Raw genomic sequence first — 13,363 nt, forward strand, 5'->3', positions numbered from 1 at the left:
AAATAAAGAGGCAAAACATATGAAATTGTCAGATGACAGGAGTGAGTTGGAAGTTTAAATAGAAGGAAGCCTTTATTAAAGAGTAATATTTGAACACAGATCTGAAGGAAGTGAGGGAGTAAGTTAAGCAAACCCTAGGGAAGGGGGTGTTCCAGGCAGAGAACAGCAAGGAAAAGTCCTGGGGTGACAGTATGCCTGGTTAGAGCAGGTGAATCAGGATGAGGTGGGAGGAGATCAGAGATGTCCCAGGGGCCAGAGGAGGGAGAACCTGAAAGGCCACCACGTGAATTTTTACCCTCAGGGAGAGGGGAGCCACTGGACCTCGTGAACAGAGGGGAGACGTGAGCTGATGTATTTGTAAGATGCTCTCCCCGGCTTAGTGTTGGGCCTAGATTGAGGGGAGCCAACCTGCAGGCTGAAGCCCCATTAGGAAGCCACTGAAATAATCCAGGAAGGAGCCAGGCTGGGAGTGTGTGCAAGGGGGAGGCTGTGGGAGGAGCCGATTCTGGGAAGAGGGGAGTCCAGTTTTAAAGTGTTGGAGATGGTGGAGTAGAGGCAGTTTGGCCTATGAATTTGGGGCTCAGGGATTGGAGAGAGGTCTGGGTTGAAATGTGCAATTGGTAAGTGTGAAATCATCCTGATTTTTTCTTTGCAGGGTGATCTCAAGGAAATGTTTTAGATACTAACTACCTTCTCAATCATCAAAATCAAAAAGAAACAGAAACTAATACCGCTGAGCTATGACACAGGTCTGATGTGGGTATTCTAAATGCATTCCTTCTCTAAATTTCCCCAAAGGGAAATCCAGTGTTATCTCATTGATCAACAAAGAAACTAAAGTTCTGTGAGGTTAAGTACCTGGTCTAATCTTACACAAAGAAAATCTTGAAGCCTAGATTTCAATTAAGCCTTTTAAACCTCCAGATCTGAGAGCATCTTTATGCAGACATTTTGCTACAGGCCAACAGTGCTACATAACTAACCCATCTTTTTGAGACCAGGTCTCTTTAGCAACTGAAAACTATCATTGCAACCCACCTATTTTGACCCATGAGATTAGTTACCTTGCGGTTGACTTACCACGTTCAGTAACATAATGATACAAAAATTGATGCAAACGGCAGTCCCTGTGGTTGCAACCTGAGAGTTATTCCTGATTAACGCCCACTTAAAGGCAGCAAAAGTGCTGACAGTCACCACCCGGTAAATGACAATTCCGAATACAGCAGCGATCACCACACAGATCTGGCAGGAAGACAGAGGAGATTCAGTGAGCCCTTTGGTGGAATGTTTCGGGAAGGCGATTCATACTCTTGGAAAATTCTCTGATTTAAAAAAAGAAAAAAGAAAAAGAGAGAGAAAAAGAAAAAGAAAGAAAGAAAGAAAGAAAGAAAGAAAGAAAGAAAGAAAGAAAGAAAGAAAGAAAGAAAGAAAGAAAAAAGAAATAAACAAGGGTGATACTGATTGAAGGGAAATGCCTACTTTTTATTGTGGTTTATACTTTCTCTTTTCTGTATTTTTTTCCTTCCCTACTAAATAGAAAAACCACATGGCTTGACAGTTGAGGATTTCTATAAGCTGTGGGATTTTTTTTTTTAAAGCAGAATATCTAATGGAGCAGACCAATAAGTATTTATTACGGAAATCATCTCATGCCTCCATTTACAATTGTTTATTCGTTCTCTATTATTCTAGGATTAAAAAAAAAAGGCCTTTACTGTGTCCAGCAAGATTCCCTCCAGCCCCACAGGACACCATTGTCCCTGCTTTCTGGGAATCCCATACCCTTTTCTCTTTGCTTCAAATGAGCTAAGCACCACTAATCTTCAAGACTATTTTCTTTGCCTACAATGCCTGCCAGACATTTATGCACTTTGGTGCACACACATGTACGTGGCCTAGTTAACACCTACTCATCTTTCTTCACATCTAAACTCAGATACCATTTCACCAATAAGTGTTTTCATGACTCCCAGATTATTTTCCTCGTTGCTCTTATATGGGCATATCTTCTTTCAGGATACTACTTAAAATTTCTACCACTATCTGTCTGATTATTGTCCATCTCCCCTACATGAGCTCTGGAGGCCAAGGACAGTATTTGCTCACCACAGTTTCTGCAGGACCTTGACTTAATTGCAGGTGCCTAGATCATGCTATTATTTGTTGTTGAATAAATCAACCACGTGAAAGGAACACATTTTACTAATCAGATGTACACACAGATTGAAGCATCTTTCTCTGCAGATTTTGTGGTATTTGAGAACAATATGGCATATTTTTTTCTTCCATAAAATAATGGATATCTGAGACTCCAAAAAGTCTGGACTTTCATTAGGACTCCCTAATCTATTTTAGAGAACTTAGCTCACTTAATTGCCAAAGCTGGACTTTAAAGCCTGTCCTCGGGGTGGCCTCTCCCAATTTGGAAATTCCTTTCTTCATAGTCTGTTTTGCACAAACTTGATTTTCTGCTCACTTCTAAGAGTGCCAAATTCTAAAACTTGAGTATAAGTCCTGGGTAGAACTGACCAAAATAATAATATAATTCAACAAGGCAAAAACCTGCCCACATCTTAATTCTAGAGTTATCCATAGGGAGCCAGGTGAAATCTACACTGACGGTTGGCCTACTGGACTTAGGATCAGAGGACAAAGCAGAGCGCTGGCTCAGCTATTTCCCAGCAGTGTGACCTTGGCACAATTGTCCTCTCCATGGTTTCCATCTTCTGGGCTTCAGGCCCCCCATCCGTAGAGCAGGAAAGCTGAATCTATGTCTTTAGATCATAAGTGGGAAACAAGATAATAACTATGAATGTGTGTGTAGAAGACAAAGCAGGGCACAATTGCTTGCAAAGCAGCGTCTGTAAAAGGGTTTGAGTTTTCATCATGAGAGCTGAGGACCTAGACAACCAGCCTCACCATTCATCTCTCTACTCTCTTCACTGGCACCAGGTGGGTAGGTGTCTGGATTTGCAGTAGTCTTGTCCTTCCCACCCTAGGGGTCTAGGACATATATTGAAATACTTGTCATTTGAAAAGAGAGAAAATGAGGCTCCTAATCAATCATCCTTTGTTATTCTAAAATGTCCTTTCTGACTTGTGTGTTTTGTTTAGCAATTAATGGTGTCAAAATTGATTACAAAACAGCTAGCTTTCAGAAAAAGCTAATGACTCAGGTCAAAGTTAATATTTTTCAAACTGATGTGACCATAGTGAGTTGGGAAGGCAATTTTAGGAGGTTATATCTGGCACTAAAAATAGACTATAATAAAAAAATCAGTGTTTATTACATATTATAAAGGTGAACATTTTTTAGTTATTATTAAGTTTTATAAATCTATCTGCATAGTATATACAGGTTTATGACACAGTATGGATTTCCTACTGGGTGGTCAAGGCAAAAGTTTAAAAAACACTGCTCTTGGGCTGGGGTTGTAGCTCAGTGGTAGAACACTTGCCTCACATGCATGAGGCACTGGATTTGATCCTCAGCACCATATAAAAATAAATAAATGTTTTTAAAAACGCCACTATTAATTCTATCTCACATTTTTAATTCCTTTTAGCAGGACATAGGGGAACATGACAAGTGGAAAGAACATCAGATTAGAGTGGGGGTTATAAGCTCTTAGCTACTTACTGGTGGGCCCCGAGCAAGCCCTTTAAACTTTTGGAGTCTCAGTTGATCCATCTGTAGAATGGAAATAGCAATACTATCTCTGACCACCTAATGGAGTTGTAAGGATTAAGTAACATGATGTGTAATACTGTTTTGTATTACTATACCTAACTATCAAGTGCCTAAAATTGATTATTGTTGTTACTGTACCACAGGTCTGTGCTCTATAAAACAAATTAAAGAGTTTTTTTAAAAAAATTTTTCAAACCATAAAAAATATCCCCGATGCAGAAACAATAAGTCTGCTGCATTTATCGGCAAATGCTTGATAAGGTTCTGGCTTTCCTGAAATGGGATTCATCCGTTCCTTCTTGGAATACTTGGCTTCAAACTGCGGTCGTATTTCTTCCTGAGGAATGAACAGACACATTTTTATGCACTGAAGAGGTGCTCACATAATAAGAAAAAAAAAAAAAAAGATTCCTTTACCCCCACTGTAAAACAGCAGCTGCCACACTAATCAGCAACCAATGAAGTGGGTTGGCAATCTAGGCTTAAATGCTTAAAAATTGGCTACTTGAAGAATACCTATAGGATTTAAATCAAGATTTACTGTTATCAAAAGCAATGTAATTTAGACCAACAGTAATGTTTTTCTGTCATCTTATTAAACTATGATTGAAGAAAGAAGCTGAGAATAATATTTTAAAAGGGACTATCTGTCCTGTGTGTTGTGGTTTGAAACAATCAATAAGCTTTTACTTTTATTACATGAACACCAAGACAAAAAGGGTTCTGAACAGAAAGATGTTCAAAAACCAATTTTGTGAGGTATCATAACAAAATAATTGTTAGTTTTCTCCAATTATTTTTTTTTTCACATTTTTAGACCGAGGTGGCTAAAAACATGTGTGCCTACTTTTTAATACTCTCACAGAAGTTATTCACCTTTAACCAATGGATTTTTAAATACATTCTTAATTGTTACTGAAAATTAGGAAACACCTTTCCAATCAAGCTGAAATCAAGGCTTCTCCAGTTCTTAATCAAGCTGAGATTTTGTTTCATTTAGCTGAGCTCCATCCAAATGTTGACTGAAAAGCAATTATGGAACTAGAAAAAAGGTAATTGGCAGGTGGGTACATTGGAGTGGTTCTGGTTAATTAAGTACATGTTCTAGTTGAGTGCCTTGGAAAACGATGGAAAATGAGTGGAAACTGGTGAAATGGAGATAGGAGTTCATCCAGGGAGGAAGACGGAGGACTCAGATGAAGATCCTGAGAGAAAGCAATAAGGAGTTGACAGAAGACAGGCTCTGAGAACAGGTGACAGTGTGTATAGGGTCCCTGTGCAGGAGATGAAGTTATAAAAAGAGTTTACTCTCTTTCACTGATTTCAGGCAGTTACACTTGGGGATATAAACATACCTAGAATCCTCTGCTTCATTGGGAAACACTTTCAATTCATTAGGCTGTAAGGGCTGTCAAGAGCCTTGGGCCAGTCATCCAAGAACTGAAGCCAATCATGGATCCAGGCCTGTGTTCCTCGGTGTTATGGGCTGAATTGTGTCTTTCCCCACAGCCACCAAAGTCACATATTGAAGTCAGCCTTCAGTACCTCAGAATGTGACTTTATTTGGAGTTGGAATCTTTAATTAAGTTAAAATAAGGTCATTAGCATGGGCCTTAATCAAATATAATTTGTATCCTTATAATTATGAAGAGAATAATTATACGCATTGGATATTTTACCCATTTGGATATTGGATACACACATGCACAGAGGGAAGATGATGTGTAGGCCCAGAGAGAAGATGGCCATGTACAAGCCAAAGAGAGAGGTAGAGATCATTTCCTTCCCTCAGGGCCCTCAGAAGAAAGCACCCATGCTGACCTTATCTCAGACTTCCAGCCTCAGGGTTCATGAGCAAATAAATTCCTACAGGTTGTCACCCAGCCTGTGGCACTTTGTTATGGCAACCTTCATGAACCAATATTCTTGGCTCCTCCTAAAGAAGAATGCAGTGATCATGTCTGAGATTTTCTATATTGTGAAATGAGAGCCACGGGCTAGAAGTAAGAGGAATTTCCACAATGAATCCTAAACTGAGAACTACAACAGCCCATGACCATGAAGGTAGGCAGGCTCCTGAAAGAAGAAAGTATGCTAAGTGAAAGCTAACTGAAAGACTGATTCAGTGTTCCAAGCTTTTTACCAGGGACTGGAAGGCAGGAGGCTCCGGACTTACTCTGGATATATGTACTATAAATCCACCCACATCTTGGGCCTACCACAAGTACCCATGATGACTTTAGACTGGTTTGGTTAAGGCTACTTAAAATAGTGCCATACTTTATGGCTGAAAGGGGAAAATCTAGGAACACCTTCTTTTTTTTTTTTTTAGAAATGAAAAAGTGTTCAAAGGTGAGCAGTGGCTTAGTGTGACTTAAATGTGGGAAAAAATGTTCCATCCCATTGGGAATTGTACCCATGTACATATATAACCCCAAACAGCAGAATGGCCCACCCTGGAGCAAGTCCTGAATGCAGTCTAGCTGCTGCCTATCAACTCCTTAGTTTGCCTGGGCACCTTCTTCAAACCCAGATAATTATTTTCTGGAGAATATTTATAAAAAACATAAAAGGAGGCCTTATCAGAAGAATAAGGATTAATGAAAATTTCATATCATATATCAAAACACCATGTTGTACATCTTAAAAATAGAGGACAAAATCAAAACCAAAACCAAACCAAATAAAAAACTACCTAAGCACATTCATGTGATTGGTAGCTATTCATGAGGCATGAATTGAAGGACAACCCCCACCCTGCAAAAGTCTCCCCAAATTATATCACCACCAAGCCTACCACAGGACTAATATTCTAATCATTGATATTTCTAGAAGATTCATTTTAATATGCAAAAATGCATATACATATCTCTGGGAATAAAAACATCCATTCAACAGCTTTTAGCATATTATGTAATTAATTTATCTGACTCACAGGTACAGCAAAGCTCTGATGAAATGGGACTGAGAACAGGAAAAAGATAATGATGAGGGGAGGGAAAGAGGTGTTGAAGCCTCCATCAACTGTCCAGGGAAAGCTGTGCCCAATGCATGAATGTAGTAATCAAGCCCAGCATGAACAGGGCAGAAAAGAGGATCAGAACCAGTCAGAGTTAGGAAAGAGCACAGCATAATGGCCTAGATGGCGGTGAGAAAGACTGATGGGTTAGGGAGCTGCCACTGTCTGGCTGGGCACAGAATCACGAGCCACCACACACCTTGTAGATTCAAACAGCAATTCTTTATTCCCGAACTCACACAGGCCCTCTACAAACACATTCTGGGGAAATCCAAGTTCTGCCGCAAAATTCACGTACTCCACCAGGCTTTGAATCCCCAATACTTTCTGAATCCCAGGAGAACTCAACGGGAACTCAGGCAGCAGGATACGCCCTATTCCCAGCAGGAATAACCTTAAACCTGGAACCGCCCTAAACCCAGATTGTCCTAAACCTAACGCCCTAAACCCAAGGAGCAGGATACTCCCTAAAAGCTGATCCGCCCTAATCCAGTAGGATCCTCCTTAAACCCGGATCCACCCTGGTCCTTGAGCAGGGTCACCTTTCTCAAGCATACATGCAATGTCACAGCGAAATGTCCATTGAGTCCTTCCTCTAAGCAACATGGGGCAAGGAAATTTCGCTGGTCATTCCTACTTGGCAATGGCTCTCAGCAGGGAGCATGGTGAGGAAGTGAAGTCTGATGCATCTGCAGCTGGCCCTACACTTAGCCACGTTCACCAAGGAGGCTGCAAAGGAGTGGTTTCTCCTAATCCTTTGCCATTTGATATAATCCAGAGTACTGTTCTGCCTAGCTGGGTAGAAACACCTCCTTGGAATAGTTCTCTTTTGAGGTTTGTTTCCACATGCCAAGAGCTATAAAATGAATAAATGCCTTCTACTAAAGTAAAGAAAATGGGTAATATTTAACACTACTAAAAAAAAAAATCTGGTACCTCTCTACCTATAAGTGAAATGCTTCACTATTCATGGAATTTTAATCTATTATGGAACCAAAATGTTGTCTTTAAAAAATTCTGCCAGACCCTTTTTATATAGCTTGAGACTTCCTGTAAAAATAGGTATGCAGGGTGAGTGGACATGACCTCAGTCACCCGGTGAAGAGGGAAGATTCAAGGGGGCGGGGAGGGTGGTGTTGTTTCTCAGTGATTTGCTTTTTTAAAAAAGAAATTTTGAGGTAAATTATACAAACCTCCTCTTCTTCCCAGTCTATCAAATCCCAGTCATAAGCGATTACTGCTCGACGTCTTTTCCAAAATTCCAGGAAAACTGTTGCTGAAACAACCAGAAAAAGACAAAGAGATATTCAAAAAAAGTAAAATGATATTATCAACCATGTCACTGGATAATGAAGCCATTGCAAAGGATGACAGTTGTTTGTGTATCAGAATTTCTTGCTAAACTTCATTTAAACAAGAACCGTTTTCTGGAAATTACTAAGCTTGTATAAAACATAATGAAAAATTTAGAGATTTCATTTAGAATTAAATTAAGCTGGTTTGCAAGTTGAGGCAAAATAGACTCATTTAAAATGACAGAACTCCTGGGATATAAGTATACAGAAAACTTGGTTATCAACATCTTTCCAGCTGATAGAGCATTTTTAAAAATTTATCTATTAATTTATTTTTAAAATTATATTTGCTTTTAACTGGCACATAGAAACTTAAAAATGTACATGTTAATGAGATAATAAAATATTTTGATCCATGTATAAGTTGCATAATGTTTAAATCAGGTTACACACATCTTCCACCTGAAAGGCTTTGGTAAACTCTTTCAAAATACCTTCTTCTGGTTTTATTTCAAAGGTGGCCTAAAGAGGTTAAATATCCAAATGCTGCAATGAGCATAGCACATTGTAACTATTCACCATCACCATCAGAAGACAGAAAGAATAATAAGACATCTTCAGGGGAAAAGCTATCTGTGAACATTGTAAATCATGTGCAAAGAAACTGAGATGTAGTATGGTTTTGAAAAATTGATAGTTATCTGACTACAGGAGTCTATTTATGCTCCAGTACCAAGTTAAGTACTATTTTTTAAAAATATTTTTAAATATATGGTGGGATATACTTCCGTTAATATTACTTTCTTGTTTATTTATTTTTTTTCTAGTAAGAGCATTTGTTTTTAAAAGTGAAGAGGAGACAGGGTCAGAAAAACAAAAACAAAACTTAGCAGTTCTCATGAATTTGATTGGCAGTGATTTTCTGTCCTTTAAATCTCCTTCACAGCAAATATTCATATATGAAAATATATTTTTAGTATGCATTTAAATATACATTAATACATATGAATATATTTATATTTAATGTAAGTATTCTTTTCATATCCTAAGTGAAATTAAAATGCTTAAAGAACATGCAGACATATTTTATGGCTTATCCATCAGTGCCAGTTAAATAAGTACTGATAATATCAAAGTTTGAAACTCACTATGCTTTTCTTTTGTCTTGCAGTAAAAGCATGATTCTGTTCTAACTACCACTTTCTTTCTTTGATTGCATGGACTCTTCAGTTGACATTACCAACTGTCTTCTAAGAGCTATTTTTGCCTTTTTCCACAGTGAAAGAATTGTGGCATAAAGCCTGGCTGCCCAACTGAACTGTATTTCTCTGTCACTTTTGTAGTTAGATGTGGACAAAGGACAGTTCTCACCAGTACAATATGAACAGAAGTGATGAGGTATGTACTGCTCACCTGTTGACTTTTTAAGGCACTTAGGAATGATTTTTCCACATTCTTTTCCCCCTTTTGGATGGGTGGAGCCCAGATGATCCAGTGAGATCATGTAAGTGATGACCAGATCTAAGAGTCTAGCAAAAAACTCTTTTGTAGGAACACAAGTCCTTGGATGACCATATGGAGCTGGGTTGTCCACCAGCCTAGAATACTCACCTTAGACTTTTAAATAAGAAAGAAATTACTTTTGAATTTTTAATCTACTGATGATATTATATCTTTGTGTTAGAGTAGCCTGATCTTATCTTAATTAATATAGACACTTAGTCATAGAGAAAAGAATTTTCACTTGGTCACTTAGAAGCCACAGTGAAGGCACAAAGATAGAGCAAACTGTATTTCACTTTCCTTACAGATCTTAGAACAATCTCAAGTCACAGTATTTAAAACTTTAATAATTTCACTTATAAGACAGTTTTGCATACTTTTTCCTCCCCCTTTTCTATCTTCATCTCTACCCTGTGTTATTACCTAATCTTCTCATCAACAAGGTTCACCTGAGGTGTTAATGTCAATCCCAAATAGCAATCCTCTTATAACTTTCGTTGACACATTGGGAGAATCTAAGCCTTCTGCCCTCTAAATATGGGTGGGATCAAAAGTAGTATTCAGGTACACTGGCATTTAAATACAGTATTTCCCCTCTTATCTTCAGGCATGTACATTCTAAGACCCTCAGGTAGATGCCTAAACTTACAGTTACTACCAAACCCTCTATATGCTATGCTTTTTCCTATTTGTTCTTATTATAGATATAGCAACCTAGGTATGCATTTTTTCCTTATTAAGAATTTTTACCTTTTCACTAAAAGGAAGCATTTTATAGCATCTCTTTGGCTTATCCAAATTGTGCACAACACTACTCTTTCAGTTTGGCTTATTATGAAGCACCATCATTTAGTAAAACATGACAGCTGATCTGATGATGGAGATGGCTTCTCAGCGACTAACAGGCCATTGGGTAACAGATGAGTAGCACATACATAGTGGAGATGCTAGACTGGATGATTCATATCCTGGGTGAGATGAAGATGGACTGTGCAAGATTTCATCCAGTTACTCAGGACAGTATCCAATTTAAAACTTATGATTTGTTTATATCTGAACATTTCCATTTAATATTTTTGGACATGGCGGACTGTAGGTAACTCAAATAATGGAAAGGAAAAATACAGATAAAAGACTACTGTACCATGGCACTCTTGGCTCAGAATCATACACAACTGAGAACATTGTCCCATATAGTTCATAAGGGACACAAAAGGAACATGACATAGAATGTGCAGCAAGTCACAGTCTAATTATTTTCTTAAACAGAACAATCATTGTCAGCTTCAAATAAATTTGTAGTAAACTGTTATGCATTTACTAAAACCATTTCTTATTCTCTTAAACATAGTTAGATTATATTTTCTACCATTTATTGCAATTAGACACGGCCATCATCCATATTTTGTCAATGAAAAGTGAGCAGAAATGATGGTTGCCATTTTTGGACTAAAGAATTAAGAAGTAGGTATATCTTCTTTGAGCTCCCTTTCTCATTTTGCTGGGTGAATAGAGAGAACCTGAGTATTCGAAAGAGGATGGAACCACAAAATGGAAGAAACCTATCCATTCATATGAATGGACATATGGGAAATTGCCTTCCAACCAAAGCCATCTTATTGGATTCTACTGAATGCCAGCTATTGGGATTTGTGTATTATAGCAGTTTCTACTTTACTCATCCTAATAATGCGGATTTCTCTTCAAAAAAACATAACCTTGGTTAACGTACTGCAAATAGAAAGGAAAAAAAAAACCCCACTCCACTGAGTTACTATCTTTCATCATCTCATTAAAGTATTTAGAGAAAAACTCCCTCTCAGATAATATCCTAAATTCCATGGCAGGCTTTAAATGCTGTACTTCTTAATTATCATCACACGGGTAGAGAAGACAGAGCTGGAATTTGGTACTGATTTGCCTCAGTTTTAACTACAAGGCTACACTGTAATCTAGGAACTCAATTTTTCATCCAAATGAGAAGAGCCAAAAAGGATGAAGAAAGCCTATTTTTCTAACCACCTGGGGGCACTTTGCTGAAACTAATTATAAATATGAAAGGATTATGTCCCACCGTTGTAGGTTCAATGTGTGAGCCTGGCATTTACTCTCTACCCTTCCTTCCAACTGTAATCTTCTTGCAGGAGCCCTGGAAGAGCCCACACTTACTCTCAAAGCTGCTGGAAAACACAATGCTACCAATTTTTGCCTACTGGTAACATAATAGGTTTCAAAAAGCTTAATTTGATGCTTTAAAATGCTTTAAAATGCTTACTCTGGAAATCTAGATGAGAATAACGTCTAATTCTAGAAAATAATTGCAAAGGCAGTTTTTTCTCATTTTTGAAAAATTAAGAAGCTTTAAGGTCCCGAGGTCTAACTTTACCCCTTCTTATCAAAAGATTATGTTTCATTTGTTTGTATGAAAGTAAGAATCGAGTCTTGGCCAGTAATAAAGTGGGCAGTAAATATGGAAGAAAAAGCATGATTTTTATTTCAGAATGATGACCTACCATCTGATGACTCAAGCATTTTCAGAAACTGGCAAAGATGATTCTCTTATTTACTAAGAAAGCGGAATGACTTGGTTCACATATATAATCATTTTTCTACCAATACTAATTTCCTTTTACAAAAAAATGAAATTAGCAATATTAGCAGATTTCATTTTTTTCCAGCCATATATATATTTTACTTTCTGAAAATGAGCATTTGGAAACAAGGGAGTTATAATGATGGGCTCTCCAAAACACAGAAATAGAGGGATGAGGTTAAAACCTGAGAGCTTGACTTATAAAACCTACTAAAAATGAATGAGCTTAGCTGAGAGTCATAAATTCAAAGCTAATAGGCCCAGATAGTACAAAACTGAAAAGAAAAAGCCCCACCATAGGGTGTGGTGTAGATTGGAACGGATGAGAGGTCTGTGCATCATGTACAATGGTGGGCACATTCCTCTGTTCTCATTGAATATACTATGAAAAGATCATCCAGTTTTTCAAAAGACTCCATAAAAAATGCATCTTAAGGTGAACCATCAACAACAACAACAAAAAATAACAGTTTATTCAGATATTTTTAAAATCGGTGGGGGCCAAACAGTATTTTTAAAGGTTGCTAATTTACAACATCTGAGATAGGCCATGGGCACTAATAATGAAAATGAATGTAAATGAATGACTGGAGGGTTTGTGGAACACTGAAGAGTGTGAAAATGAGGACATTTCAGGGAGCAGGAAGGCCAGGGACCTTAGTGTATTTTAAGAGATGAAACTTAATCACTGATATTGCAACACTTTCAGGAGAGTCAGTGTTCTACATGAGAATGGCCAAATCAGGGCTTAGAATGAACATCTATAAATACAAGTTTGACAGTTTTATCTAGTATAAGGAATTAGAAGGATATCCTGACATGAATCCAGTCTCTCGGGGTTGTTCTATGTAATGTGGTAAAAAAGACTGATTAATCAAGCAAAAAGAAATAGTTCTCAAGACTTGCTGCCTTCTTTCTATTCACTTAACAAGTATTCATTGCAATTATTAATCTCATACTTTTCAAGTGCCAAGTACTTTTTCAGATGCACTGATTTCCATCTTTGAACAATATATGGTGGTTAATTTGGGTTCCCAAGTATCCTCTCATAGGAATAAGGTACTGTAGGTAGTAATTTTGAAATAATATTCTCTACTATACACTTGCATTTTTAAAAAAAAAAAAACATTTTGGATCATGCATTAGTGTTGGAAAAGTTTTCAAGAGGAGTCTCTTTCTCTAAGTTAAATTAGCTCTGGGTATTCCAGCCATGTTTCTGAACTGGTAATGCTGAGGCAATACCATGGGTCATGACAGTT

General features: G+C 37.7%; 1 protein-coding gene across 1 annotated transcript in view; it reads right to left on the reverse strand.

Annotated features, from left to right (window-relative positions):
* Ano4 (anoctamin 4) overlaps positions 1-13,363 on the reverse strand; it is a 189,638-nt gene that overhangs the window by 38,171 nt on the left and 138,104 nt on the right. The window contains exons 15-17 of the mRNA XM_026398251.2: positions 7,907-7,989; positions 3,891-4,031; positions 1,081-1,245 (exon numbers count right to left, since the gene is read on the reverse strand). Of these exons, the coding sequence (XP_026254036.2) occupies positions 1,081-1,245; positions 3,891-4,031; positions 7,907-7,989 (389 nt within the window). The remainder of the gene's footprint in view (positions 1-1,080; positions 1,246-3,890; positions 4,032-7,906; positions 7,990-13,363) is intronic.

The sequence above is a fragment of the Urocitellus parryii genome, chromosome 5, assembly GCF_045843805.1.
Source record: "Urocitellus parryii isolate mUroPar1 chromosome 5, mUroPar1.hap1, whole genome shotgun sequence".
Lineage (NCBI taxonomy): Eukaryota > Metazoa > Chordata > Mammalia > Rodentia > Sciuridae > Urocitellus > Urocitellus parryii.